This window comes from Ursus arctos, unplaced genomic scaffold, assembly GCF_023065955.2.
Source record: "Ursus arctos isolate Adak ecotype North America unplaced genomic scaffold, UrsArc2.0 scaffold_22, whole genome shotgun sequence".
Taxonomy (NCBI): Eukaryota; Metazoa; Chordata; class Mammalia; order Carnivora; family Ursidae; genus Ursus; species Ursus arctos.
In genome coordinates, this window is record NW_026622897.1 from 15,406,012 (window position 1) to 15,433,222 (window position 27,211).

General features: G+C 58.8%; 1 protein-coding gene across 3 annotated transcripts; it reads right to left on the reverse strand.

The window, feature by feature from the left end:
* Nucleotides 1-564: 564 nt before the first annotated feature.
* TRIM29 (tripartite motif containing 29) lies at nt 565-26,248 on the reverse strand. 3 transcript variants are annotated; one of them, XM_044386492.3, is made up of 10 exons: nt 25,347-26,248; nt 17,241-17,336; nt 16,201-16,434; nt 14,844-15,042; nt 12,117-12,212; nt 9,663-9,755; nt 7,387-7,482; nt 5,969-6,067; nt 4,454-4,530; nt 565-1,606 (listed from the first exon to the last, which is right to left on the reverse strand). In XM_044386492.3, exons 1-10 carry the CDS (start codon nt 26,148-26,150, stop codon nt 1,544-1,546), a joined length of 1,857 nt encoding a protein of 618 aa, XP_044242427.1. In that variant the 5' UTR covers nt 26,151-26,248; the 3' UTR covers nt 565-1,543. The 3 variants fall into 3 exon arrangements, with proteins under 3 accessions (XP_044242427.1, XP_057172862.1, XP_026361342.1); XM_057316879.1 differs by having other exon boundaries at nt 5,969-6,070; XM_026505557.4 differs by lacking the exon at nt 5,969-6,067.
* Nucleotides 26,249-27,211: the final 963 nt, after the last annotated feature.

Sequence of the window (27,211 nt, forward strand, 5' to 3'; positions counted from 1 at the left end):
ATGCTGCAGAGGGAGGCATTCTCAAGAAATGCAAGAAAGGATTCCCCCAATTGCTTTCTAATCACAGCTCCAATGGTAGTGGAACTGGTGGGGAGTGAGGGGGGAGCACGGTGCTCAAGGGACATCCCCACTCAGCCCGTGCACAACCACTTCTGGGGTCCTGCTCCCTGCCAGGAACTGGACGGGGGTGGTCTGAGCACTCACAACCCTAAGGGTATTCAACGTACCCCAGGGTGCCCTAACCCTCCCCATCCTCCGTTCGGTTCACTGTTAGCCGAGGCACACCTGACAAAGGTCCAGTCTCCTGCACTGCACCCCAGGGGCTCTGATGGGGTGAGAGAGAGACTTGAAGGAGCCACGTCTTCTGGAGGAAAGAGGAAAGATGACCCCACACTAATCAGGGGTGGGAAAGAGTTCAGAGGAGCTGCCGCCAGTCCCTCTGGGGACCCTTGAGACATGTTTGTTCAATACAAAAGAAGTCGGTGATCAATGGTTTATTCAGGAGGGGAAAGCCCAAACTGAATGTCCCCCTCCCCACCCCACCCCCGCCAGCTGGCCCCCCACCCCAGCCCCCGGGGCCCTCGGGAGGGATGGTGAAAGGAGGAAGGGCCCCACCTTGCTGCTTCTACTTTGGTCCCTCTCTAGGCCCTGAGCCCCATGATAGCATGCGATATGGAAGGTAGTCAGAGGGAGGAGGAAGACTGATGGGGGCAGTGGGTGAGGGTGGGGGCCGGTGGGTAAGCCACCCTTAGAAATAACAGCAGCAGTTACCTGGAAATTGCAAGTGACCAGCCGTGACACACACCGTCCCCGGCCTGCTCACTTGCCGTTGCCAGGGAGGACACAGAACGACAGGACGACCAGGATTCCATAGAGAAATGGCATGTCCTTGGGCAGCTGGGCCAGGAACTATTTTCATGGCTGGATTATATCATGTTGAGGGATTGCTTATCTCAGCAGGTAGAAGAAGGACCTGTCTTGGCTAAGACCATCCTCGCAGCCAGGAGAGCCCATCTCCCGGGGCCTCGGACTCTGTGTGGTTATGGTGACGCCCGAAAAGGTCGGGATGACGCCGAGGCACTGAGAGCTTCCCCTCCACGGCCAGGCTGGGCACTCAGGGCCAGTCTCCTGACGGGGCCGGGCTGGGGGGAAGGAGATGGGCAACTCTCCTGGCCAAGCATCCAGACCACATCACGGGGAAGGAGCCTTGGAGAGAAACGGCCAACAGGCCTCAAGGCAGCAGGGGCATGGTCAGGAGAGGTGGGCTGCCCCCATGTGGGCCCCGACAACCCCACCCAAGAGGAGGGTGGTGGGTTAGGGAGAGAAGCCCACCTATCTCCCACCCCTGCGATAGTGGCCTCTGAGCACAGGAAAGATGGTGACCATTAGAAGTCCCAAAGCTGGAGAGGGGCCTGGATGGGGCCTGGCTGACAGGGGGGGAGGAGGGGGTGGCCCCCTTCCACCCAGACGAGCATAGTAGAGAGCAGCAGGATCAGCCGGCGAGGGCAGGGGTGGCAGGGCCTCGGTGCTGCCTGTCTGGAACTCACGGGGCCTCATTGGACCCCATCCCATTGCCTTTGTTGACATAGAAGGGCCGGTAGTGAGACTGTCGGAGGGGGAGAGAAACAAGAATAGTTAGGGAGGGCAGATGGCAGCAGAGCCTACCAGCCAGACCCACCCCAGCTTCACCTGTCCCCGGGGAAGCAGCAGTCCTCTGAAGCCCGTGGCAGGTCCTAGGGGCCCGTGGCCCAATCCGCAGTCTCCATCTACCCAATATTAACAGAGTCTTGGGGTTCATATCCTACTTGGAGTTCACTCCTGCCAGTCGGTCAGTGAGCATGAACCTTGGCCCCTCATCACACCTCTTCTCCGTGGCCTAGGAGCCCTTCTCCATGGCCTAGGAGCCCCCCTCCCCGCCCCAGCAGCACCATAGCTCCCATTCAAGAAGCGTTCTCACCTCTCCAGGACTGTGCCTTGCTCTTAGCCTTGCTGTTATGAGTGCTTTGTATGGAAGGGCTCATGGAGTTTTTACAGCCTCCCTACTAAGTGGGTAACTATCATCATGCCCATTTCATAGATGAAAAAACCAAGGCACAGAGAGGCTAAGCAACTTGCCCAAGGCCACCCAGCTGGTGCATAGGGGAGCTGGGATTCGAGCCCTGGCAGTCCAGCTCCAGAGCTTCCCCCCAGCCCCCACAGCCCATCCACATCTCCGCATTACTCCTTGAGTCTCAAGGGTTTCGAGCATTCGCTTCTGGTCTCTCTGCATGAGTCCCCTGACAGAGAGGGTGCAGAGAAGGCAAAGAACTGCCCAGTCCAACACAGAGTTGTGCTCCCCAACCTCAGTGCCTTCGCCCCTCTCATCCTGGCCCCTCACTCATGGATTGGCCTCAGCACGGAGCCAGCAACAACCTTCCCACCAGCTCGGTGTGGCATCCCCCTGAGCTCCTAGTCAGCTCCTCGGTGCCGTGAGAAAACTCCCTCCAGCAACAAGGAGGCCGGGTTAGCTGCTGCTTAGCCTGCGTGAGCACCCTCAGCCCTCCGTGGGGCTCTGGAAGTGGCTTTGTCCCTGAGCGGGTCAGAGACAGAACCCCACTCACATTCTATTGATGCCAGTAGGAGACACCAAGGATGTGTCCAGCCCCTGCCTTCAACCTTGCCTGCCCGGAAACTTGTATCTGCTCGTCGCTCCTTGCCTACGTCTGGCCCAGAGCAGGGCTGGGGGGGCCTGTGGAATGCGGCGGCTGAGTCCTTAGCTCAGACCCTGGTTAAACCACTTATGAAACAGATGCCGGAGACAGAGGCACCCAGGAAGGAGAGGGACTTAGCCAGAGCCGCAGAGCTGCTCGGGGGCAGAACAGGGCTTGGACCCTACAGTAGTCAATAATAGACATAGAAATGGCTCAAGCCTTTCTTTCTGGAAGGCTGGGTCAATAAAGTGGATCACAGGTCAGTGAATGGCGCTGTCCCATGAAGAGCCTGGAGTGGTAGGCGGGCAGGAACAGAGCTCCGCGGCCTCGGGGCAGGGTGCTCTCCCCAACTCCCTAGACTGCCCCTGTCCCCTCCCTGGTTCAGGGTCATAGCATGTCAGAGCTGGACGGGCTGTAGAATCACCCAGGCCACCCAACTCCTGTTACAGTTGGGGGAACTGCAACAAAGAAACAATGGCTCACAGGAGGTCACACAGCAAGTGGGTCGGAGGGCGAGGGCCACACCCCAGGCATCCTGACTCCCAAGACAGCCTCCTGCATGTGCTAGCACCTGCCTCCGTTCCTCCTGTGCTGCGTGCCAGCTGCGGACATCGGAACCCTGCCCTGCCAAGCAAGGGTCTCAAGACGGTAATGAGCTTTCTCTGCTGGGACCCAGGCCCTGGGAGGTGGAAGAGTGTGTGGTAGGGAGGGCAAGGACTGAGTCCAGGAACAAAACCCCTCTTTTTTCCTCCCCATATCTGCTTTTTGCAGTCCTGCTGTTGCAATGCCCCTGGGCCCAGCTCCAAATTACACACACGATCACTTAACTCCCATCGCCAGCAAATTAAAGAGTCTCTCCAATTAAACCAGCCCCAGTCGCCGTGGCCCAGAGCAAATCACCTCCCCATGCTCTGACCTCCAATTGCAAAGACAGCAGGGAGCTGGGGACACCAGCCCCTCTCCCCAGCCGAGCCCCTGCTGCCACCCATATCCCAGGGCAGCTGGCTGACTCCCTCAGCTCTAAGAAAGAAGCATTCAGGGAGGTGGAGGCCCAACCCGGGAAGGAAGGCCCTGCTCACGGAGGTCCTGGGGAGGGGTCAGGTCTGAAGGGTATTAGGGACCACCGCATCTCAGTACTGCATTCCAAAACCTGCAGAAACACAGTCTCAAAGAGGGATTCCGGCTCACCTAGGGTCCCCTGAGCTGGCTGGACCCCAAGGCCACACTTCCCTCCTGTGTGGCTCTTCAGTTCCCGGTTCAGGGGCATTAGCCATTGAACCCCTAAATATCTCTATTCCTGACTTTACAGCCTCTGCCTCGCCACGCTATCACCCCGACGGCCTCTGTGCTGTCAGAGCTGGGGAATGGTTATTACTAGGACGTCTGTCCCTCGGACTGAGAATTTCACACTCCTGGAGCTGATGAGGACAAAGTCCTCATTCAGCAAGCACAGCCAGCCAGCAACCATTTGCCAAATGAAAGAGTCAGGGCTGCCCATTTTATAGATTAGAAAACTGAGGCCCAGAAAGTACATGCTTACCCAGAGCCACGGCCTGTTAGCCCTGGGTCTCTACTACCCTTTGCCGAATGCAAGAATTCAGGCCACTGCTGCCCACTCCCTCTGTCCCATGGCCCAGAGAGGTCATATCCTCCCAGCACCTCCTCTGGGTGATCGATGACCAGCTGCCCCTGGGAGCCCCGTTCAGTGCTCATTCTGGACATGCCTATGCCCAGACAGGTTGTCAGGACAGCCCCTCACTCACCAGCAAAGTCTGCTTGCCAGATTTCCAAGTCTGGGGCTGGGCCTTGGGGCTCTGGCTCCTGATGAGGGAAGGATAGCCTGCAGAGACAGGAGGTGGTGGTCGGAGGGAGCACGGCTGGCCGTCGGGGCCTCCGGGGCCACAGCAGCACGGGTACCATCTCCAAAGTGACCACCAAGCTCCAGCCAGCCCACTACCAAGTGCAGCAGCTGGGGGTGGGCACTGCGGAAAATCCTGGGGAGGCTGGCCAGAGGGAGGAGTCACCCAGGTAGAGAGGAGGAACAGGCCAGGTAGGCTGGGCCAGGCAGCCGGGGACTGTTGCCCCCAAATCCAGGTCAGGATCAGGACCACATTACAGTGCAAGGATTCCCCCCCGCCCCCCCCACCCCACCCCATGCCCTGAAGGTTCACACCACTGACCCCGCCCCTTCCCAAGAGCACAACCGGCCAGGGTTTCCACCAGGAGGCGCCCTTTCTGATGGTCCGTGCTGTGTGGACAGTGATTCCCCTTCACCACCGTGCAGGACTTCGCACAGGTCTTCTCGTTAACCCTCACCCCGTTTCTGGGAGCAGTTTGCCCTGAGCGGCACCGCCAGGAAGCGGCAGTCAGGATGTGAACCCAGGTTTCACTGGATGCCGAAACCCAGCCTCGTGTTCCTCCTGCCCAGTTCCAGGGCCTCTCGCCTGTTCCAGGAACAGGAGCTGGGCCCAGGGACAGGCAGTCATTTGCCATGTGGCTAAGGTCCACGGTTAAGACAGCAAGCCCACGGGGCCCGGAGCACATGGGCCCTGTTTGGGCCCGGTCCTCCCACCTGCCCTACTCCCCCTCAGCCCAGTGGGATCTGTAAGGAGCTTGGGCCACAGAACTCTGGAAAGCACCCTCAGCCTCAGCCACGGGCCTGCAGGGGCAAGCCTCAGGGCCTGGGAAGGAACGGACTATGACCCCGACAGGAGAAGCTCGAGAAATAAATAGGGTCTGTCCTCGGCTGGGACAGCCCGGAGCCCCATTCTGGCTGCTCTAAGAGAGAATGAGCTGGTCAGTCCCAGAAACCAGCTCAGCACTGCCAGGCTGCCGGCCAGGCTGACCCTTCCCTCCGTTTGCATTTAACAGGAGGGTGCAGATGGAGCAGAGAACCCATGTCTCTCCCTACATCTGGGGGTGGGGGGGCAGCCTTGGAAAGAGAGGGTTCCACAGGTCCTGAATGGGAGATGGAGAGAGGGGGAATTCAGATCTCAATCCTCAGTTCCCAGAAAGAAAAACCCATGCCAGCCACGCACAAGAGAGGTAAGGATGGGGATGGGGGCAGGGGTGTGGTCCAGAAGACCAGCCTTGTGCAGCAGACAGAAGTCCAGGGGAAAGGTGAGCTAGGGATGGTGCTGGGGAGGGGGAGGATGCATCCCTCTTCCAGCAACTCTGGGGAGGAGGACCAGGACACCCTAGAAGTGGCAGAGAGCCCCAGAGGATGTCCCATCTGCCCTGCTGTGGGTGAAAGAAGGGGAGGGAAGACAGGCAGGTACCAGGATTATTTTTAAATCGCCCACTGCCGTCCAGTGGTTTGGAAAACTCTGTGGTGGCCTGTCCCAAGGTGGTGAACTGATAGGGGGCTTTCCCAGCGCCTGCTGGGAGAGAGAGAGGCATTAGCAGCACAGCCTGGTCCCAGAAGGGGCCAGAGGGAGTCACACCTCACCCCGGGGCACCGCTATGCTGGCAGCCCTAGCCAGGGAGCCCTGAGCATGCGCTCTGCCTCCCTCCAGGGCTGCTGGGGTAGGAACAGGTGGGGGCCATCCTCACAGGTGGACTTCTGCTTACACAGGCAGGTCCCTGCCCAGAAGCCCCCATCCAAGGCCATTCCCAGGTGATCTGATGACCACACGTGTTCCTGGGCTAGTTCTCTGGGGCTCGGTGTATTTGAGGAGGGGCTCTCCTAAGGCAAGGCCTTTGCTGGGAAGTGAGGGGGCACTACAAGCCGATGGGGTGAAACTGGGGAGCGTGAAAGCTCCAAATCACATGGAGGGGGTGACCCTCTTCCCTGACTTGTAGCCTTTGATCTAGGCTTGACCAGAGAACAGGGAGGGTCTGCTGGGAGCCAGACAGATCAAGGCATGTGCCAGAGTTTCCCAGGCCTGGCTTGGGGAGAGGACATCCCCAGGGGTGTTACAGGCTGGGACCCTCCAGTCATATTCATCTTCTAAGCTGAGCAAGGTGAGCTGGTCCTTCCAAGAATCCCTGCCCCAGAGATAGGCTGGGATTCCAGCCTGGAAGGGACAGCTGAATGATAAGGCCGCCTTCCAAGGCCACTGTTTCCGGGCCTGCCCGGCCCTTTCTCCTCCCTCTCCCTGACCCCAGCCAGCCTGGTATCCTTGCTTCCAGGCCAGATGTCTCGGGTGTCAGAAGACAGACTGGCTTACACCACAGCCCACTGGGCTGTCCCTAGGGCCTTTCAGAAGAGACATGAGGGGCCTGGCCAGCTCAGCCTGGTCTGGGGAGCGGGGTCAGACTGGGAGGCTTTAGAGATGATCTAGTCCTGTGTTTCTGAAAGAGCGCCTGACAGGACGCTCTTTGGAGGATGTTGGTGGCCGCTACGTGGCCACAGAATCTAGAGTCAACAGAGGCCGGCCATCGCTGCCTGAAGAAGTTACACTTTCTGCAGGAGGAGGACTCAGAAGTTAGGTCTGATGGAAGCAACGGCAGGGGTGTCGAGGGTGTGGCATCTCCCCCTCCCTGACAATGCAGCTCATTGTTAGGGACCAGTGTTTGCTGAAACAAGCCCCAGCCCAGCCTCCCCTGACAGCTGAGACAGGGATGGAGGCGGCTCCTCGGCTCTCAGGCCCGGCTCTGTTCCCCACGGGGTGGGCAGCTGCTGAGGGAGGGAGTGGGGGCCAGCGCAGAGCTTGGGGAGAGACAGGAAAGGCAGGGCAGGGTGGGGAGAGCTCACCTTTCAGGGAGAAGGAGGAGCTGCCTTGGACAGCAGGCCCATCGTCAGAGCTCTGGATGGTGGAGGAGTACTCCCAGACCCTGGAGGTGTAGTTACCTGGCGGGGCGGCAAGAGGGGTCAGACTGCACAGCCCGGCGTGGGGGGCGGTGGGCAGGACCAGACCATTTCTGTGCGTCCGCCCAGCCCCCCGCCCCTGCATGCTTATGCTTCCTGCCAATCCTTCCCACCATCCAACTTGTCCTAAACCACCAAGGACCACCAGTCCCCACCCCACCTGAAGGCCCACTACCCTCAGACCCAGGTACCAAGTCCTTAACCAGCACAGAGCGCTTTCGGGGGCTGCTGCCCTCACCCTCGCCACCACCCCCACTGCCTGGCTTCACCTCCCTCAGCCCCTCTCTGACACCCCACACTCCACGCGGGCTGCCTCTGAGCTCCCCCACACCACAGGCTCTCTCTTGCCCGAGGCACGGTGCGGGTACGTCCTTAACAAATGTGTTGGGTCTTCTGCTGTCAGCTTCCCTGTCATCGTCCCCGAGTGCATGGGCCTCAGCCCCGGGCCTCATGTCACTCTGCTCCCCTGTTGAACCCCTGGCTGATAATGGCAAGCTTAATTGGGGGCAGGGGACATGCCTGTCTGGCCCAGCATCATATCCAGCGCCTGGCGCGGAGCCTGGTCCCTAGAAGATTTCTTTGTGTGGTTGATGGGTGAATGAAAGAACAAATAAACAAATAAATATAAACACATGCTAAAACTTGGGGACAGAGGCAGCTGGTACAAGTCCTGAAATTCTGTTTGCCAAGTGGAAGAGGCTGACGAGGGTCCGTTGGGAAGGACAGCCCTGCAGTCAAGAGGAGAGAGGCAGCAGGGAGGGTGCAGAAGGAACAGCAGGAACCCCATGAGGGGACCCGAGTCTGGGGGCTTCAGAGCCCCCCATGGATGACGCACCTGTCCCGGGCCCACCCTCTCAGCAGTCCAGCGGCACAGCCCCCACTCCGTGGCAGAGGGCCCAGTTCTGGTTGGTGGTCCTCTCCCACAGCCACCTGCAGGAGGCCAGGGGCCTGACATTGGGGCTCAGTGGTCAGAGGTGGCTGGGGCTGCCTGCCCACCCCACTGTGAGCCCCTGCCACAGGGACCTCGGGAGGGCTCTCCTGCATGGCCCCTAGTGAGCCCATCCACCCAGAGCTGCAAGGGGCCAGAGGCCCATCCTTTCATTCACTCGTTTGTCCATCCCTCTTTTTCAACTTGTGCTCCCTGAGCCCCTCCTTCTGGGCCCTGGGACTGCAGCAGTGAGAGCCAGACAGACCGAGCCTCTGCTCTCCCGGCGCGCGCAGTCTACCGTGCATGTGGGAGTAACCGTGGGAATCCTACCCTGACACAGAGGCCTGGCCGTTGTCCTGTCTACGGGTGCCCCTGACCCTCCCATCTCTCAGGGCCCATGTCCTCACTGAACAGGCCCCCCACTCACCTCCTCAGACCTCCCGGGGCCATGTCTGGTGGAGCTGCCCCAGGCCCTCCCTCCTGGCACACGGCTGGCTGGCACCCCAGAGCTTCCAAAAACCTGGGCTCTTCGAGTGCGTGGCCCTACGCTTGGCACAAGGGAGCCCTTGGTGCACTGGGCAGAGGGGTGTCTGTGCTCGGCAGTCCTCTCTCACCTTTTCTGGGTCTTAAGGGCACGTCCCTCACCTGGTGTGGCAGTGGTATGTCCCGGATCTCCAGGGACGGCCCCGCTTCATGTCCTGCCACCCAGCCCGTTTACAGCTACACTCGTCTCTTTTAACCACCATGATGTCTCAACGCAGACACGCACCCATCAGTAAAGGGCCTGGGTCCTCTGCAGGTCCTTGGGGCATGACCCTCGCTAAGGGAAGCGTCCACACCTAACCCCCACTTCCAGTTTCCCTGACTCACCCTTCAGGGAGGAGAAGATTGTACGGACTCAGGGATTTCCAGGGACGCCCAGGTGTCCGGCTGCCTTGCTGCAGCCTAACTAATGATGTCACCCACCATCACACACACACACATGCACACACACACACACAAACACACCATCTCTCTCACACACACACGTGAGCACACACACCACACACACACGTGCATGCGCACACACGCGCATACACACACACACTTCGAGCTCAGTAGGACTCCTCCCCGCCTGTCTCTGTGCCCCTAGCCCATCCCAGCTCCCCACATTCCCCTCGCACAGTCCAGCCCCCCGGCCCACGGCGCGCCCCCCACGGGCCCTGCACGCCCTCGCGCTGAGTCACTCTCTCACCTTTGGTGCCGTAGAGATTGTTGAAGTTCTTCTGGTTGGTCTCCTTGGAGAGGCGGCTGGGGGACCCCGGCTGGTACGACGTCCTGGCCCCACCTGTGAAGCAGATGAGGAGGGACCGTCGTCGCAGAAGCTGGGTCTGCTTCAAGGCAGGCCCGTGGCTTCTGACTGAGGCCGGTTACGCGGGACTCCTTGTCCCCAGACTGCTCCCACTGCCTGTCCCAGGACGCGGGTTCCACCACTAAGGATAGGCAGCCGCTTCAGTCGCCCTCCAACCAGGACACTTAACAGTGAGAGGAAGCCTGCTGGTGAGTACGCAAGAGCCTCGGGTGTAAAGCTGGAGCTGCCTGCATAGGGACGTGCGGTCGTGGGCGGCTCTGAGGGCCACCAAGGCCGCAGAAGTGAACACCTCCCTCCTGAGCCAGTCCCTGTGTGCTGGAGACCCCAGGAGCTGGGAGATGGGGTGCCTGCTACAAAGGAGGATCATAGCAATGGGGGGGCACAGGCGTCGGGCCCATGGCCAGGAGAGGGCTCACCAGTGATGATGGCCGGTGGCCACCAACATCTCCCAGGTGCTCCCCCTCCAGGGACGGGACCTCACGTTGCTCAGGAGCCTCTCAGAACGATCTTGAGAAGCTGGCAGACTGGGATCCATACCCCCACTTCACAGATGGAGAAGACATGCTACCCACATGGGTCTGGGCCCTTCGCTCAGCACCTCCCCTCCCACCTAACCAGCACCCCGCTCCCAGTTCTGGCCCGGCCGGCCGAGCACCTGCGGGTCCTTCTGTCGGCCTCTGCCCTGTGGTTCCTCTCCCCTGGCTGCCCTCCGTCCATCATGGCCAGGCCCCTTTACTGAGCACGCTGCCCCTCTTTCAGGGGCCTGGAAGCCAGCCTCCATTGGGAAGCGTCACGGCCTGAGCCCACCGTGCCTGAGCCCTCGTGTCAGTGGCCCTCGGGTGGCCTTGTGTCCTGATCCCCTTGCTGTCTCTCGCTGGCCCTTCCCTTGCCTCTACACTGAGCCTGGGAGCTCCCAGAGGGCAGATTTCCTCCTTCCTCCTGTCTTCAGTGCAAGGGCAGGGACACCGGATGAACCTGTTTTCTACTTACAAATGTCACCGCCTGACTCAGGGACAAGCTGAAAGACTTCCTAGCATCCGAGCCGCATTTCTCTCCTCTCAGGTGGGGGTACTGAGGGGGCAGTGACCTGCCCAAGGCCTGCAGGTCCTGGCTTGAGGATAACATCTTGGCAGTTCTGTGCTCCTCCCTCTACCCCAATTGCTGATCTATTCTCCACCCCACAACCTGCAACGGAACCCACACCCCCCTAAGTCTCCTACAGAGCTGGGGGAGCCGAGCAGGGGCCAGCTGAGGGGATCCATGCACATCGGGGTCCTCAGAAGGACTGGCCCGGGTGAGGGACCCTGGGGACACTGGCTAGTGCCGCTCACCCACTCACAGGACTGGACCCCAAGGACAGCGCCCTGGGAAGGGAAGGGGCCAGGCTGGCTGGCCTGGCCCACACCAGGAATGTGGGGCAGGGGGGACTGGGGTGCCCAGCGGCCTCGCCAGGCCTCTGCCAGGGCCCAGGTGTTGTTTTCAAATTGGGTGGAGTGACAGACGTTCCTGCTGCTGAGCTCATCTCTCTAAATCCCCTACGCCCTTCCCATGGTGTGTGTGTGTGTGTGTGTCGGAGGTGTGTGAATCAGCATGCAGGCCTGAGGGCTCCCCCGTCCCCAGCTCCTTCCCCACATCTCCCTGTCTCCTTTCTCACTTTTCCGCACACCCCCACTCTTCTGAAGACCACCCCCATGCGCGTGCATGCACACACACACACACCCTCTATCTGGGAGCTGACACACCTGGCACACCCACCCTTATGTAACAGGCATTGTTGTGGTTTGTTGCTGGTGCAAAAGAGTGCAACGGGCTTCCCCAGGGCGAAGACAGGCAGGCTCTGGTCTCTGCCTCCCCCCAGGCTGGCACAGGCCGGAAGTCCAGGGCCCAGAGAGGGAGGGCTAAGGGCCAGGCAGTGTGCTGGGAGGGAGCGGGGAGGAAAGGTAGACCAGCCGCCCGTCTCCCACCCTTGCGGACCAGAATGGCTCTGGAGGATCAGCCCCCCCAGGAGGGCAACAACTCAAGCGGAAACAGAACACAGCTCGGGCCGGCAGATGGTTGCTGGTGAGAACAGCAGCCAGGAGACCCTCTAAAAGGAAAGGGAAGGACGTGTTCGGACTAGAGGCAGGGACCGGAGGGGAGGGGAGCCAGGAGGGGCGGGTGCTGGTAATTTCTCTCTAACTTGGATGCTTCTGAGGGAGGAAGAGGGCACTTGGTTCCGCCAGGACAGCAGGTATGTGCCCGGACTTCCCCAGGCAAACCCAGGGAGGGTCGCTCTGCAAGGCGGAACCGGCTGAGTCTCCCGGTGCACGGCCCTGAGGGCAGCACGCTCTCTCTTACCCTTGGGCGCGAGGTACATGGAGTATCTCTTCATGGTGTCAGGCGCGCTCCACTCGCTCGCATAGCTGTTAGCGTAGTTGTAGCGGTGGTCAGCCCCTGGGAGGGACAGAGGTCGGCCATCAGAGGGCAGCAGGGGAGGAGACGCGGGCCCCTGGCGGCCCTGGGCTCTGCTGAGTCGGCCCACACCCCTCCGTCCCAGGCAGAGACGAGGTTCTCCAGGCTCAGAGAAGGCAGCACCCTGCCCAGCATCCGCTCTGCTCCCGAGCTGCTAGGAGCTGACAAGGTCTGCAGGGAGCCATCTGCTTTCTTGGACTGACCCTCGTGAGTAAGACCGTAGGCACGGCACTTCGCGGTTTACAAGGTGCTACTGATGTTCCTGTCCTATTTGTCGTGTATGCCGACCCTGGGGCTGGAATGGAGATCCTCACGTGACAGACCAGGAAACTGAGGCTCAGGAGGTAAGTGAAGCCGCTTGCCCAGTGTCGCATGGCCAATAAGGGCAGAGCTGCGGCGTGAGCCCTCATCCCTACTTCCTCACTTTGTCCCAGCCACCGTCGGCAGCCCAAGGGGATCCTAGGGTCGGCCTCCATGGCTGGGGATCCAGCTGGCTGAGCAGAGGCATGCAGAGGGGAGTGAGCTGTGAGGGAGGGGCACTGACTCTTCCCACTCACCCCCAGCCACCAGTCTACCCCCAAACCCAGACAAATCGGTGGTGCCACGCTTGCCTTCCCAGCCCCCACCCCATTCCTTCCGCTTGCTACTTCCCCATCTTCTACATTCCCTCTGCCCTTCCCTCTCCCCCTCCCCTGGGCAAGAGGAGGAATGAGTGGCTCAGGCCCTCCTCCTTCATCTCCATCACCTGTACCTAGCAGGGGCCTGACACACAATAGGGCACTCCACGACAAACACCTGTCTTCCCAGGTGTTGGCCCAACCCTCCCCCGAGGGCTCCCCACCCCCTGCCCGCCCTGCAAGCTCAGGATGATGGGGATCAGTCCTGGGCCTTTGGGGTAGGACTGAGTCCCTGGTCTGATGGGTAGGTTGGCATCCAGGAGGAGAGGAGGTCTGACTCACTGGCCTCCCATTCGCCCCCACCTCATCCTATAGTCAGACACACTCCCAACAACAACACAGCAGCAACCAACAAACCAACATGGCGGCCAGGGCCCCAGGCACAGGTGCGGGGCCGCTGATATCAGCAGCGCCCATCCTGCTCTGGGCAGCACCTCCCTGCACACTTTGCACAGGGCACAGGGCCACACCTGCTCAGAGGCCATGGCCAGCACAGTCGTGACCTAGAAATGGCACAGTGGACGGGCGGCAGGCAGAGGTCCCTGCAAGGCTCACGGGCCGCCCTGGCCTCGTCATAACCGTCCTCATCGGTCTGGCCGGACCTCAGCAGAGGGGCTCCAGCCCTGGGTTTGTACCCCAGGGACCATGTTCATCACACCCCCCAACCGCCCTGCACGGCCACCCACCGCAGCAGCTCCTCGGATGGGAAGACATGGGAGGGAGGCCGAGTGGCAGAGTGTGAATCCTAACCACATCCCCTACTCAGCTGCGGGCCCTTTGAAAAGCTACTTCTCTGAGCCTCAGCCTTCTCATCTGTGAAATGCGGTGCGTCCTGCAGGGAAGGGAAGCCGCGGTAAGGAAAGAGCTCACGCAAAGCCAGCACACCGGGAGTCCTCAGTCACTGTCAGCTGCGACCGCTCATGTCATCACCATTGTCAGCAGAAGGAGGATTTCAGGATCCCAATGCCGCTTGAAGCCAAAAGACTGTCTTGCTGCAGTGGCTCATGGATCCTCAGGTGTGGCTGAATGTCCCTCATGTGTCACAGGGACACTGTGTGATGTCACCATCACCAAGATCTATGGATGCCCCCCTACACCTCAGCACATCTGCACACTATTATCCCTTCCTCATGCCCAAAGAATCCCATGCTCCGCCTGGAGACGAAAGACAGGGTCTGCTTCCTTAGGGTGTTTGTGGCCACAAGTGCCCTTAAAGCCCTGTGTTGGGCCTGGGCCAGCGGGTGGGGCCTTGGGGGAAAGTGCTCTGGCTTCGGGCCCTGAAGGGACTGGGCTGGGCTGGTGAGAAAAGACTTAATGGATTCGATGAGGAGGCTTTAGGTGAGGTGATTCAGTTGGCCTCAGTGGGGGACAGCGTGACTCAGAAGAGAAGCTGACTTCAGGGCAGCCAGTGAATCACGGAGACACATGTGTCCCATCGTCCCCAGCCCAGACCTTGAGGCCAGGTCCAGGCCCCGGGCTCAACACCGCTCCGCGCGGCCATGGTGACGGGCCAGGTCTCCGTCCCAGCATGATGTGGTTCTGGGTCATGTCTGCTGGAGTCCGCAAAGTCCCCAGGTTAGCATCTGGCGCTTACAAGTGGCAGCACCCACACGGCTGCTGGGTCGGGCCTCGTGATCAGATGTAGCTCTGAATGAAATTAGTCCCTGAGTTTGATGCATGACCCACGGAGAGGAGGCATTCGTGCAGCCGGTGCCCAGATGCTCGCTGCCCTTGGGGGCCCTTCTAACACCGCATAACCTTGGCAGCCCGTCCAACGGAGGGTTACAATCCCTGAATCCTAGTCCCGACACCTTGGGGAGGACGGGTGGTTTGGAGCAATGAGGGGCTGGCTGGCTAGATGCCAGCCCAGGCAGTGGGGATCGGCCTGGAAGGAAAGTGCCCGTGGCCGTGGGGCAGGCCCCCAGAGGACACCTACCGTTCTCCATGTGGTTCCTCTCGATGAAGTTACGGCTCAGGTCTGCCTTGCACATCTTCTCAACATGGCGCATGCACACATTGAGCAGGTCGTCCTTGAAGTTGCCAAGGGACTGTCCCAGGCCCTCCCCCTCCAGCAGAACATGGTAGGTGGGCAGGGGTGGTGGGAGGGAGTAATTGCTCATCAATGCACCAAATTCCTACCAAGGAAGGAAAGAAGCATTAACTTTCCAGGTCTTTAGTAGCTATGGGGACACTTCTCTCAGGGAGCTCTTAGTCCAACTGGAAGGGTCAATGCTAGGAGCCTTGTGGGTTCTAGACACAGCTCTGTTACGAACTAGCCCCACTTGTCCTCATATGTGTCTCCTTCTGTAAAATGAAAGGTCTGACCAAGCTCCAGATGGTAACATCCCTGATAGCTCTAGTAGTCAGGTATGTGAGTCCGTGGTCCGAGCCTCTACAACTGGACACATCATCCTACCGCACAGGCTTTCTGAGAGTGACACAGGCTGTGACATCTTTGGGAGTGAAAGCACTAAGGAGATGCAAGGTATTTCTAGAATGTTCTGGGTCAGTCATGGTGCTACCTTTACATACTACACTCACAGCCTGCTTCTGCACTTTGTGCTTCTCACCTCCCTTCCCCCCTCACTGGAGAGTCCCTCCTCTTTCTCAAAACTTTATGGGCCTTCAAGACCCAGTTCAAATTCCACCTCCTCCACAAAGCTGTGTTAGATTACTCCAGCACGCTTGCCCTTCCCAGGGCTTCCATAGGCACTTATCTCCTGAACCACATGCTTTATCATTTAATTACATACTCTTCTATATTGCTCTCTAATTGTACATGTCTTATCTTCCCAGCTGGATTGCAGCTCCTTGAGGGCGAAAACCACGTCTTGTACTTCTCTGTTCTTCGCAGCACCTACCAGAGTCCTGGGCATGCAGTGGTACCCAAAACACTCTAGCACTTGGAAGGATGAGCGGATGAATAGACAGAGAGATAAGGTCAAGGATAACACATAGGCAGCACTTCTACACCATGACCCACACCCAAAGCAGACCTCACTAATCAATCCCAGAACTCTTTCCTACTGAGCCTGGAGCACTGTTAGTACATATCAAATGAAGTTGGTACAAGGTGATATTTGCGTGCCATCTTTAGAGTAGGTAGGGAAATGGCTTGGATGGAAAAATTAAATGGGCAGATGGAATGGAGTTTGGAAGGATGGATGGATGGATGGACGGATGGATGAGGGATGGTACAAAAACGGGTGATGGATTGGTGGGTGCTGGGTGAGGGTTCTGGGAACGTGGATGTGAGGATCGAGGGATCGCATGGTGGAGGAGTTGCTCTGTACCTGCAGGAACAGCACCGAGTCACTGATGGTTTGCATCTGCTCCCTGGTCTGCTTGTCCTCATGCAGCACCTTGGCCCTCTCGTCCAGAGCATCCACGATCACCTTCACTTGATCCACGGCATCCTGCTCCCGCTGTTCCAGTGCAGCCCTCACTTCCTCCTTTTGCTTCTCCAAGTCCCGCACCAGGTCCTGGAAGCTTTGCTCCAGGATCGCCTTCTCACTGGTGGTGAAGCTCTGGGTCCAGCGTGAGAGGAGAGAGGAAGGAGGGCTTCAGGAATTTTAAAAACTTCCCAAGTGGGGTGTATCTTTCGGTTCCCAACCCAGAGTCAGAGCATTTTTACTGCCCCAACCCAGTAAGGCTGTTTGGCTAAGGATCTCGTTCAAAGGCATCTTTGAAGGATGCCATCTATTGACAGAGATGGTCAGGTTCATTCACAGCCCACTCTTCTTTATCTGTCTGTGACTCCTCCCCTGGGTAGGTTGACTTGAGCCATCATTCCAACCTTGGGTGACTCCATGGACCCAGAAGATCCCCCGTGAGTCAGGTGGTGCTCAATGAAACCTCAGCTAGAACCCAACATCATTCAGAAAGTGAATTGACAGAATGTTTATGTAGCCAGAGTCAAGAGTCGGTGATTTCAGATTGTGGTTTGCAGTTACTCAAACCACGGCAGACATGTATCCAGCCATACTGGGACCAGTGAAAGGACAACGTCATGCATTTGGTGGCTGGGTGGTCTGGTGGACAGAGTAGACAATGGAGCACACTGGAGGGCGTGCCAGAAGACAGGCTGATCCCTTTATTTGCTGGGATGGTGTCAAATGAGCATGAGCCGACGGACAAGATCCCACCTGAATGCCTGGCCCCGACTTAGAAGGGGAATCGGTGGGGATGCCAGAGGGGTGGGAGAACCCAGAAGGAATAAGTGTGGGGTATAAATGGGGACCTGAGGCCTGGAGCAGGAGCTGACGCCTGCCTTCTCCCAGGCAGAACAGGCGGGGTGGGCATACAGCAAGGCCGAGGCCCAGGGGCGGCTCACCTTGATGCGGTCCTTCTCCTTCTGCCACTTCTCAGCTTCGTCCTCTATCTCGATGATCTTGAGCTGTAGCTGTTCCTTTTGCAGTGACAGCTCTGTCTGCGGGGAAGGAGCCAGGGTTAGAGAAGTCTGGGGGAGGAGGGGGAAGAGCATCAGAGAATCCGGGAGTGGGCCCAGCCAGGGAACCAGCTTGGGCAGGGCTCGCCATTCAGCCCTTCAGCCTGCATTCTGCGAACAGTCACTGGGAGCTCAGAGATGCCAGGCCCTACGCCCGTCATCAGGAATCTGGCAACAAGTCAAACTGTCGGATGTATGTTGCTGTCAACTTGGGTCTCTGGGGCGCGGCATCCCAGCCGGTCCTTTATAAGGACTGAACCCTCTGCCAGGTCCCTCCACCCAAGTGAGCAGGAAGGTTAGTTCATTTATGGGGTTCCCACTCTTTTCAATGGACCTGAGGCCACTAGGGAGAGGGAAGGAAGCTCTTACCTCCTTCAAGCTTTGGGGAGAAAGGGGACCCAGCCCAGCTCAGTGCGGCCCAGCCCAGGGAGTGTCCCATGGCAGTAACTGTGCAGCGTTTCTATGCCATGACGTGGGGCCTGTGTTGCAAGCAGGAGCCCAGGCTGCAACCAGCAGGGACTCCGTCTGGACAGGCACAGCTATAAACCTGTTTATGGGAAAGGGAGTGCAGTGCGCAGTTTGGGCAAGATAGGGACTTCTGTTCAGGGTCCCTGGGGGAGGGGGGCTGACAGTGAGTGGGGCAGTGAAGGGAGGATGGGAGAAGACAAACGGAGATTCCAGAGATCCCCGCTCAGGGGAGGACACAGGCTGCTGGGGCCTGGGGGTGGGGTTGGGGAGAGGACCGACAAGTCCTTGGGACTTGAACTCTAATGGATACGGAAAGTATGGATAGTATTTTCCTTCCAGCTGGGGAGAGGCCTTCTCTGAAAAGCAGCTACAACAGAGACAAAAGGGGAGTCATGAAGCTAAGGCCAAGAGACATCTCTCTGTTCTGCTGGGACCCCTGCCAGGGCTCTCAAAGCACTTTCCAGCTTGGAAAGACTGGGGGGTGCTCTCCACCCCGCAGGCAGGAAGACTAAGAAAGCCTCAGGGTGCTCACGGTCTCTCCACTACCCTGGGTTTTGAGCAGAGTTCCACGCCTTTCTCCAGCTATCTCTTTGAGGAATCCACAAGAAAAGTCAAGATGAGGAAGCCACAAACCACTAGGAATGTGAGCTCTGTTGGCAAGGAGTCCTGAGTGGGGTACAGACGTGTCACACCTCCATAGGGCTCCACCAGGCCGACGGGGTGCTGACTGGGGTCCCTCCGCAGACACCCAGGGAAGTGGATTGGTAGTGGAGAGAGCTTCCCTGGCTTTCTTGGAAATCATGCCCCGAAGGTCAGGGAGCTGGTGGAGAAGATGAGGAAGACCCAGGCCAAGAGCTGTACAGGTCCCGGACAGAAAAGCCCCTGATCCCACCCCATACCCCCTCTCTGCCCACACTCCTGGGCTTTCCAGGAAAGGAGTGTCCAGGTTCTCAAGAAGCATCTGCCCCACCAGCAAAGGGCTGCAAATCCTGCTACATGGAATATGCCATCAACAGAGTTGGAAAATGATTGTCAGGAGGAAAGGAGTGAAAGGAGATGAGGATGGGATTTGGCCTGGTTTCTGGAAAAGCCAGGTGCCGATAGACACAGTGCTGGGGAAGGTGGAGAGCAGAGGACAGAGAGCCCAGGACATAGTGAAGATCCTGGAAGGATCTGAGCCATAAGGAAGAGACAAATGGCTGGACGATGGGTCTGTGCCTGGCACCTTGCCCATCCCAGGAGACCTCCTGAACAAGGCGCCAGGTCAAGGGGACAGCAGGAAGCCGCCCCACTGCAGCTGACCACCTCCTGACCCGGTTGGGGGGGGCATGGGTCCCTGGGTTTCTCACCCCTCCCTCAGCACCCCCAGAACAAGGCCTGATGGATCAGAAAGCAGAGAACAAAAGTGCATTCACTCTCACCCCTGGGGCCTGCGGGCAGGGGGAAAGGGCAGCCCTCCCATAGAGGAGCATGGGGGGTCCAGGAGGGAGCCCACCGAGACTTGGGACTGGGAGTCCGAACAATTGAATCCAGTTACCACCACGGCCAGGCAGGCGGCTTCTGCTAGTGCCTTAAGTTCTCTGTGTCTCAGTGGCTCTATTTCTCTGGATGTAGTAAGAGGACTGCCCCCCAGAGGCCATGGGATGAGTTGGGGGCAGGGAAGTGAAGCTCTCAGTAAGTGGCGGCACAGAGAGAGCCCCGGCCAGCGGTCCAGCATCGTGTTGTGTGGGGCACCGTCCGTGGGCTAGGAGCTGTGCCGGATGCTCTCGCTCCCACCAGGCATGGAGAAGAGGGGGCAGTGTGGCGAGCAGGCCAATGGGGTACACGTGAGCGGGGGCGGGGTGCAGGTGTAGTCAGGTAAGGCCTCAGCGGTGTTCAGCGGTGAGGACGGCAGGTGCCACTGTATTGGGTTGGGGATAGTGTGCACGCTGTCAGGATACAGGGAGAAGAAGTGCGGGCCCAGAGGCCTGGGTCGTGAACTGACGCCTGGAGGACACTGCGGAGAACAGAGCAGAGGGAGGGGAGGGGGGTGAGGGTCGGCTGAACTTGCCAGTGGGGAAAGGCATGGCCAGAGAAGGCTAAGGCCAGAGGAGCCATGTGGAGTGAGCAGAGGTGCTGGGGTACCTGCCAGGAGCCATGGGAGCATGAGGCTGGGTCGGGGGCTGCAGGTGGGAAGTCTCACCAGACAAGCACGGATTCACCGGCCAAGAGGGAGTACAAACGAAGGGGGTTAGAACAATGCAGAGCTCAGGGAATCAGACCCTGGGGGTCCACGCTGCAGAAGAAAAGGAGGGAAGCGGGCAGCAGGGCTGGCTGAGGTGTGGCGAGGAGGGCCAGGGGAGTTTGCCAGTGACCCAGGAGGGGAGGAGGGGCAGGCAGCTGATCTGGAAGCATGTGAGGGCAGGGTCAAAAGCAGAGACACCCTGTCTGCAGCAGTGGGCGGAAGACTCAGTCAGGGCGGAAGACAGACTCGGCTCCTTATTTCTTTGGGGCACTGGGGAAGTCGGACACAGGCTGGGAGGGGGCCTCGCAAGACCAGACTTGCAGGACACAGTGGGAGCGGGGAAGGGGCCTTGGACTGGGGGCTCTGCGTGGCTACCAATGGTCCCTTCTCTCCTCTGGGATGAGGGCCCCCTCTTCGGAGGAGGGCATGGGGCGAGACCCCTGGGGGTGTATCGAGCTTCTGTGTGGCTCTTGGCAACTTTTCCCTGCTAACAGGACTGCATGAAGCTGGAAAAGCTGGGATGTAGGAAAGAATATAACATAGGAAGTTTCCAAGATACTGGGCTCCCCCACAAAACTAGAAGAAGAAAGGACACTGTATTACTGAGCACCTACTGAGTGCCGGCCATTTTCTTTTTTCACCTGCAAGTGGTGTTACCCCATTCTACAGATGCAGAAACTAAGGCCTCAAAAGGTTAGGAACTTTGCCTGAGTTTTCACAGCTAGAAAGCCGTTAAGGCCAAGATGTAACAACAGGACTCAGATTTCATTCTGTGGTCTCTTAACCCCGAATCCTCCAGGACATTGTCCCTCCCCTTCACTCCTGCTAAGTTAAGCCTGCCTAGGTTCCCCTACCCCACAGATGGTATAGTTTGGCCATCCTGCCTCTTTCCTTATCACCTCTTTTTCCTCCCCACACCCTCCTTCTCGCCCCCTGAGGCCCCAGCTCTCTCTCCGTCTCCTTCCTCCCTTGGAATCTGACGAAAGCCCCTGCTATCTGATGGGGCCTCAGCTCCCCACCCCTCCATCCCCGTCTACACCTCCCTCCTCACTTACTCCTACTCTCGGTTCCTTCCCTCCACCCTGCCCAGGCCTGTCCCTAAATGCCTCCTTTCTTCCCTTCTCAGGGAACCTGTCTGGTTGCCTCTTGCCCTGCTGCCTGGGATGGGCACCGGGAGGCCACCCTGCCTGCAAATCCTTCTGGCCTTGGGGGAGCAGAGCTTTCCCTGAGAGCAGAGTGATGGCACAGCGGCGGGTGGCGCCCCAGTCCGATGGGCCTTCCGGTGCAAACGAACCTGAGTGCTCCCCCGGACATGGGTTACCCGCACAGCCCCCAGGGAAGGAGGAAGAGGCTGTGATCCTCCTACGGCTTGATTTAACCACATGGGCCGTTGGCTCTGATATTTGCCAAATGAGCCAGTTAATTGCCAAATTTGTACTCTCAGACAAATGGTAATTACCTGGATAAGAATCTGAAATGCTGGAGAGATTTCCCCGTTTCCACCCAGATGTCAAATAGCCCAGTACTGGTCTGCATGATGGGGGCTCACAGTCCCTTCTGCTTCCTCCGGTGTCGGCACAGGGACGGGGCAGGATGGGGGAGACAGAGTAGCTCCCAGGCTGTCTCCAGACTGGCGGTGGGCCCTCGAGAAAGTCACCCCACCTTTACCAGGCCTCGATGTCCTCCTGGTGACGTTGGACGAGATGCCTGATTCCCTACCTGGTTACACATCAGCATCGCCAAGGGAGACTTAAAAATACAGATCCCAGGCCTTCACCCCCCTGAACGAGAACCTCCTGGGGAGAGGGTCAGGCAGCTGTGTCTTGATTCTCCAGCTGATTCCAGGACCCCCCCCACCCCGGAGAGGCCGCCATCCTGTGAAAACAGAGTGTAAAATGGTGGAGAGATAAGAGCTACAACAGAGGAGTCGGAATCCCGGCTCTGGCACTCCGGGCTGGCACTCTGGAGAAGCCTCTTGGCATCTTTGGGCCTATGTCTTCATCTCTAAAATAGGTGCGTAGCCCACGCCCTACGGCACTGTTGTCAGGAGTAACAGGTAAACAGCTGGTACTCCATAAAAACTAGAATGTCTCCTGCCACCTGCCTGTCACTTTCCTCCCCTGACTCCTGTGTCTAAACAGCTTACAAGATAAACTACTTCCCCTCAGTACCCATGGAGGTCACCCCTCTCTTTTCTTGCCCACCCTGTCCCAGAGCAGGGCCTCCCCCAGCCCCCAACGGGATCCATCCTGACCTGACGCAGCAGGAGGGACTTGGGATAGACAGAAGGATGGGCCACGAGACACAGAGAAGGATGGAGATGTACATTATAATCTCATCAGCCTAATCCAGCCCAGGAAATGTCCAGAGGCAGGGGAGCGGACATCTGTGGGGCCCCTTCTCACATTCGGCATGGACCTGGGACAATCTCATCAGCCTAATCCAGCCCGGGAAATGTCCAGAGGCAGGGGAGCGGGCATCTGTGGGGCCCCTTCGCACATTCGGCATGGACCTTAGGTCCACCAGAGGAAGGATGGTCATGCTTTCATGTCAAGTGGCCTTTGCTCCAACACGGCCCCCGCTCAGAGGCTACAGGTAGAGTCGAAACCCAGGAGATGAGCACCCTCGGCCCTGGCTGTCACCTGCAGCCTTGTGCAACCGTTCGAGATCAGTCTCAGATGACCTCACCCGGGCCTTCACCAGCTGGCCTGCAGAACAAGTTCTAGATGGGGCTCCTTGCAAAAAACTGTGTGTGGGCTGAGGTTTGGGTCTGCGAGGGATGCCTCCAGAGGAAGCCAGGATCGACACGCTTATTCGTTTCCACCAGTCTACCCACTAACCCTGCTCGGTGCCAACGTCCCCCACGTCTGACATTCCAGCAGAGCCAAGCCTGGACAAACAGCTGTGCTCCAGCTCTGCCTGCTGGCCACCCTGCACCACTCCGTGCCCACCCCTATGCCACCAGGGCACTCACGCCCGCACACGTGCGCACGCACACACACACACACACACACACACACGCTGTCTGAAGCTCCCACTGTTAAAGTCATTCCAGTGGATCAGACATTTCCCCCCAAAATCCCCTGCAGAGCACACGTATCCTGAATCCCATCTCCTGGGCGCCCTTCCCCTCAGTTGCTCTCAAATACTGGAAGAGAGTTAGGGGACGTCTTCCTCCCCCTCTATGAGCTTGGACAGGTGCCTCCCTCCCCCGGGGCCTGTGTCCCCACCTGCGAGGTGAAGGAGGAGACTGAGGAGGTCGCAGGGACTCCAGCCAGCCTGCCATCCCGCCCGCTGCGATTGGATGTGGACCTAGAGCTGCTTCTGTGTGACTGGGCGGATGCTCCCCAGGCTTGTTTGTGCGTCTGAGCTCTGCCTCCTGACCTACATCGTGAGCCCTCAAGGGCGAGGGCTCTGTCTCTGAGTCCTACGGCGCCCCCAGGCACCGGAAGGTGAACTCCAAGTTCCCGGTGCCTCCACAGAGGGCTGCCCAAGACCCTTCAGTCCTCCAGGGACACTTGGGTTTTCCTTAGGTGATACTCTGGTTTCAGATGCAATTTGCGGGCAAACCCTATGTATAGAACAGATAAATAGGGGGGCGCCTGGGTGACTCAGTCATTAAGCATCTGCCTTCGGCTCAGGGCGTGATCCCAGGGTCCTGGGATCGAGCCCCACATCAGGCTCTCTGCTCCGCTGGGTGCCTGCTTCTTCCTCTCCCACTCCCCCTGCTTGTGTTCCCTCTCTTGCTGGCTGTGTCTCTCTGTCAAATAAATAAATAAAATCTTTAAAAAAAACCAAACCGATAAATAGGAGTGTATATTGCTTGCAGGGGAAGTGGGCGCCTCAAGCCACTGCCTTCTTCACACCAATGTGTTCCCCTCCTTGTCCCTGACATTTCCAAGAATCCTGGGACTCCATGGGGAATTTGAAGACCACCAATCTAGTCCAACCCCTTGGGTCACACATAGGGAAACTAGGACAGAAAGAATGGAAGGGACTTGTCTGTGGTCCGACAGCTAACTAGAGGCAAAAACCAGGGCTGGAACTCGTTTGGGTCTCCCGGAACCCAGTCTGAGGCTCTGCAGTTTTTTGGGGTGCAGGGGTGAAGATGATTGCCCATCGGTTCTGGTTTGGTTTCCCAAGAAAGCTCCCGAAGGATGGGTTCCATGGCTCTGCCCCATCACTGTCTCCCAGCCTGAGGCTTGAAGCCAGGCTGGGGTGGGGGTGTCGGGGAATTAGGAACACCTTCCTGGGCCCAACAAGGCTTCTGAAAACAATCTTTGAGTCTTTTCCCATTTGTAACCTGTCTCTCCCTGCCCAAGAGTCATCAGCCCACTCTAGGTCAGGAAGGCTGGGCAGGGAGGGGTCCGGAGCTGCCCCATTCGGAGCAGTAGAGAGAAGCTGCCGAAGGAGGCCAAGTCCCCCCCACACTGAGCACCAGGAGATTCACCCCAGCAGGGGGGCCGCCCATGACCGAGCTGTGCGACGGCTGCGGGAGAAAAGGCCCAGCATTTGTGGGGCAAGGGGCAGCAACCACAGCCGAGCCTGTGGCCCAGAACACCCTCTCTCCATGTGCAGCACTTTCACAGGCCGCCACACGCCTCTGCCCCTCCCCAAGGAGGCCCAGGCACGATCACGCAGACGGCAGTCATGCAAGTGCACTTGCGTATCACGTATACAAACATATGCCCCACATATCCATACAACACACACGTACGTACATCCCGGCCACACACAGACTGCAGCCCCCCCACGAGTGTGCGCCAACAGGCTCGCGCACCTGCAACCACACACACACAAAACACTCAGAGCCCAGCGAAGGGGACAGAGGAGGCCGTTGGGGACGTACAGAGACTGGCCGGGGGGATCGGATAAGCAGCAAGACGCCACTGCACTCGCAGCAAATGCAGACTCTGAAGTCAGGAAAGAAAAAAAAGTATCTAAGTGGCCCCCAGATGCCCCTCCCACCCATGACCCCCGCCCCAGCAGTCAGTCCTGTTCAGGTGGTAAGAATTCCCGCTCCCTAAAATACAAAATAAAAAAGAAGAGACATTGCAGCCAGGCACAGAGCCCAGGGCTGAGCCCCAGTGGAGTCTCCGATCTGACTTAAACTTATCCTGCGACCTCAGTCCAGCCCCCAGTCACTCCCTGTGCTCCTGGAGGCAGTGCCCCGTCTCCTGAGGCCTTGGGGGATTAGGGAAATGGCCTCTGACCCCCAGCCTGTGGGCGTGGAGGGGCGACAGGTGGATTCTGAAAGAGCCATGGACAGGGGAGACTCAAGGCCCCCGTAGAGAAGTTACCTCCTTCTCGGCCTTGGCCTCTTCCACGGTCACCGTGCTGTGGTTCTTGTGCTCCTGGAACATGCAGAGATAACAGATGCAGGTCTGGTCCGTCTGGCAGAAGAGCTCCATGGTCTTGCCGTGCAGGGGGCACTTGCGGGCCTCGAAGTCCCGGATGGGCTCGAGCAGCTGGTGGTCGCGGAAGGCGGCACCCTCCAGGTGGGGCTTGAGGTGCAGCTCGCAGAAGGAGGCCTGGCACACCAGGCAGGACTTGACGGCCTTCTGCTTGTTGCCGATGCAGGAGTCACACAGGACCTCCTCGGAGCCCGACTTGGAGCGCAGGAGGAGGCCGCTGTCGGCCCGGGGGTAGCTGTTCCGCCGGGCCTCCCCGGGCTCCACTATGGACACCGTGGGCTTTCGGGGCTCCGAGAAGATGGACTTGCGCAGCTCCCCCTTCTCGGCGAAGGAGAGGGGCGGCTTCCTGCCAGCCCCCAGCTGGAGCCCGGCGTAGGGGGACCTCTTGCCGTCCCCAGAGTCCATGCTGAAGTAGCTGGAGGCCTTGTCGTCCACGGACTCGACAAACTGGATGATGGGCCGTCGCCACTCGCTCCCCGAGAACAGGGAGCTCTTGCCCTCCCCTGGCTTCAGGGCGCCACCCAGGCTCTTGCCCTCGGCCGCCTCCCCGCCGTGCCCGTTGGTGGTCTTGGCATCTTGGCCTTCGGCCTTGGCCCCATTCTCCAGGGTGCCGTTGGGGCCCGGGGGGCTGCGGGCATCCCTGGCTTCCGGGCTGGCCCCATTGCTTCTGGAGGCATCTGTGGCTTCCATGGCCGGTCCCTTGGCTGGCGTGTTTGGGACTTGCTGGGGCTGCAGGTGGGTGACCTCTCGGGCTGGCGGCTCCTCGGGGAGTGGGTCAGGTAGCCTGAGCCCAGAGACACACCTATAGGGAACAGGGGGGAGGAGGAGGAGGAGGAGGCAGAGGAGGAGAAGGAGGAGGAGGAGGAGGAGAAAGGAGGAGGAGGAGGCGGAGAGGAGAGGAGAGGAGGGGCAGCGGGCCCAAGCCTGACGCAACGGGCCTGGGGAGAGCAGGCGGCCGGCTCCCAGAGCCAGCAGAGCAGCTAATAATACGGGGGGCCACGCCCTGCACATTCATACCTAACCTGATTTCTAAAGGCCGTGGGGGTTTTTTTTCTCCCCTGGTTTAATTATTTTCCACAGCTCAGCAACAAGCCGGCCTGCTTCTTTCTGACGCACCTTCTTCTCCTGGGGAAGTGGGGGACCTCTGTCTTCACGGGTGGGCAGGCTTTGCTGAGCCAAAGGGCCCCTGGGGCGAAAGGTGAGGTGTCTGCCGAGGCCCACGGGACAGAGGGCTGTTAAGTGGGTCACACAAGCCCAATAGCCTTGTAATTTGCGGGCCGGGATTTCAGAGGAGAGATTTCCCACCCTGGGACCATGGAGTCCCTCCTGGCCTCAAGGAGAAAGGCGGGTCTGGTTGGGTTTGGATGGGACGACAGGCAGTGAGTGGCTACTGATTATTGAAGCCTCCTTGCCAACTTCCAGGCATTGTCCCAGGTCTGTCACCTACAGGGCCTCCTTTCATCCCCAACACAACCTGTTCAATGATCCCATTTCATAAACGAGAAAACCGAAACTACACAGCTACCTCGCTGGCCTCAATCAAGTGGTGTGATTGAGATTTGAACCCGAGACCTTTGAGCTGCCAAAGTTCCTTCTTTAGGGTGGGTATCACGGAGCCACCCACATCTCAATGGAAGATGACATCTAGAAGTCATGCCTGGCCCAGCGACCCTGCCGAGATGCACGCAGCCCGTAGGTCATTTCTTTCTTTCGTTTTTTTTTAATTGGAGCTTTTCTCAGACTTTTTCAGA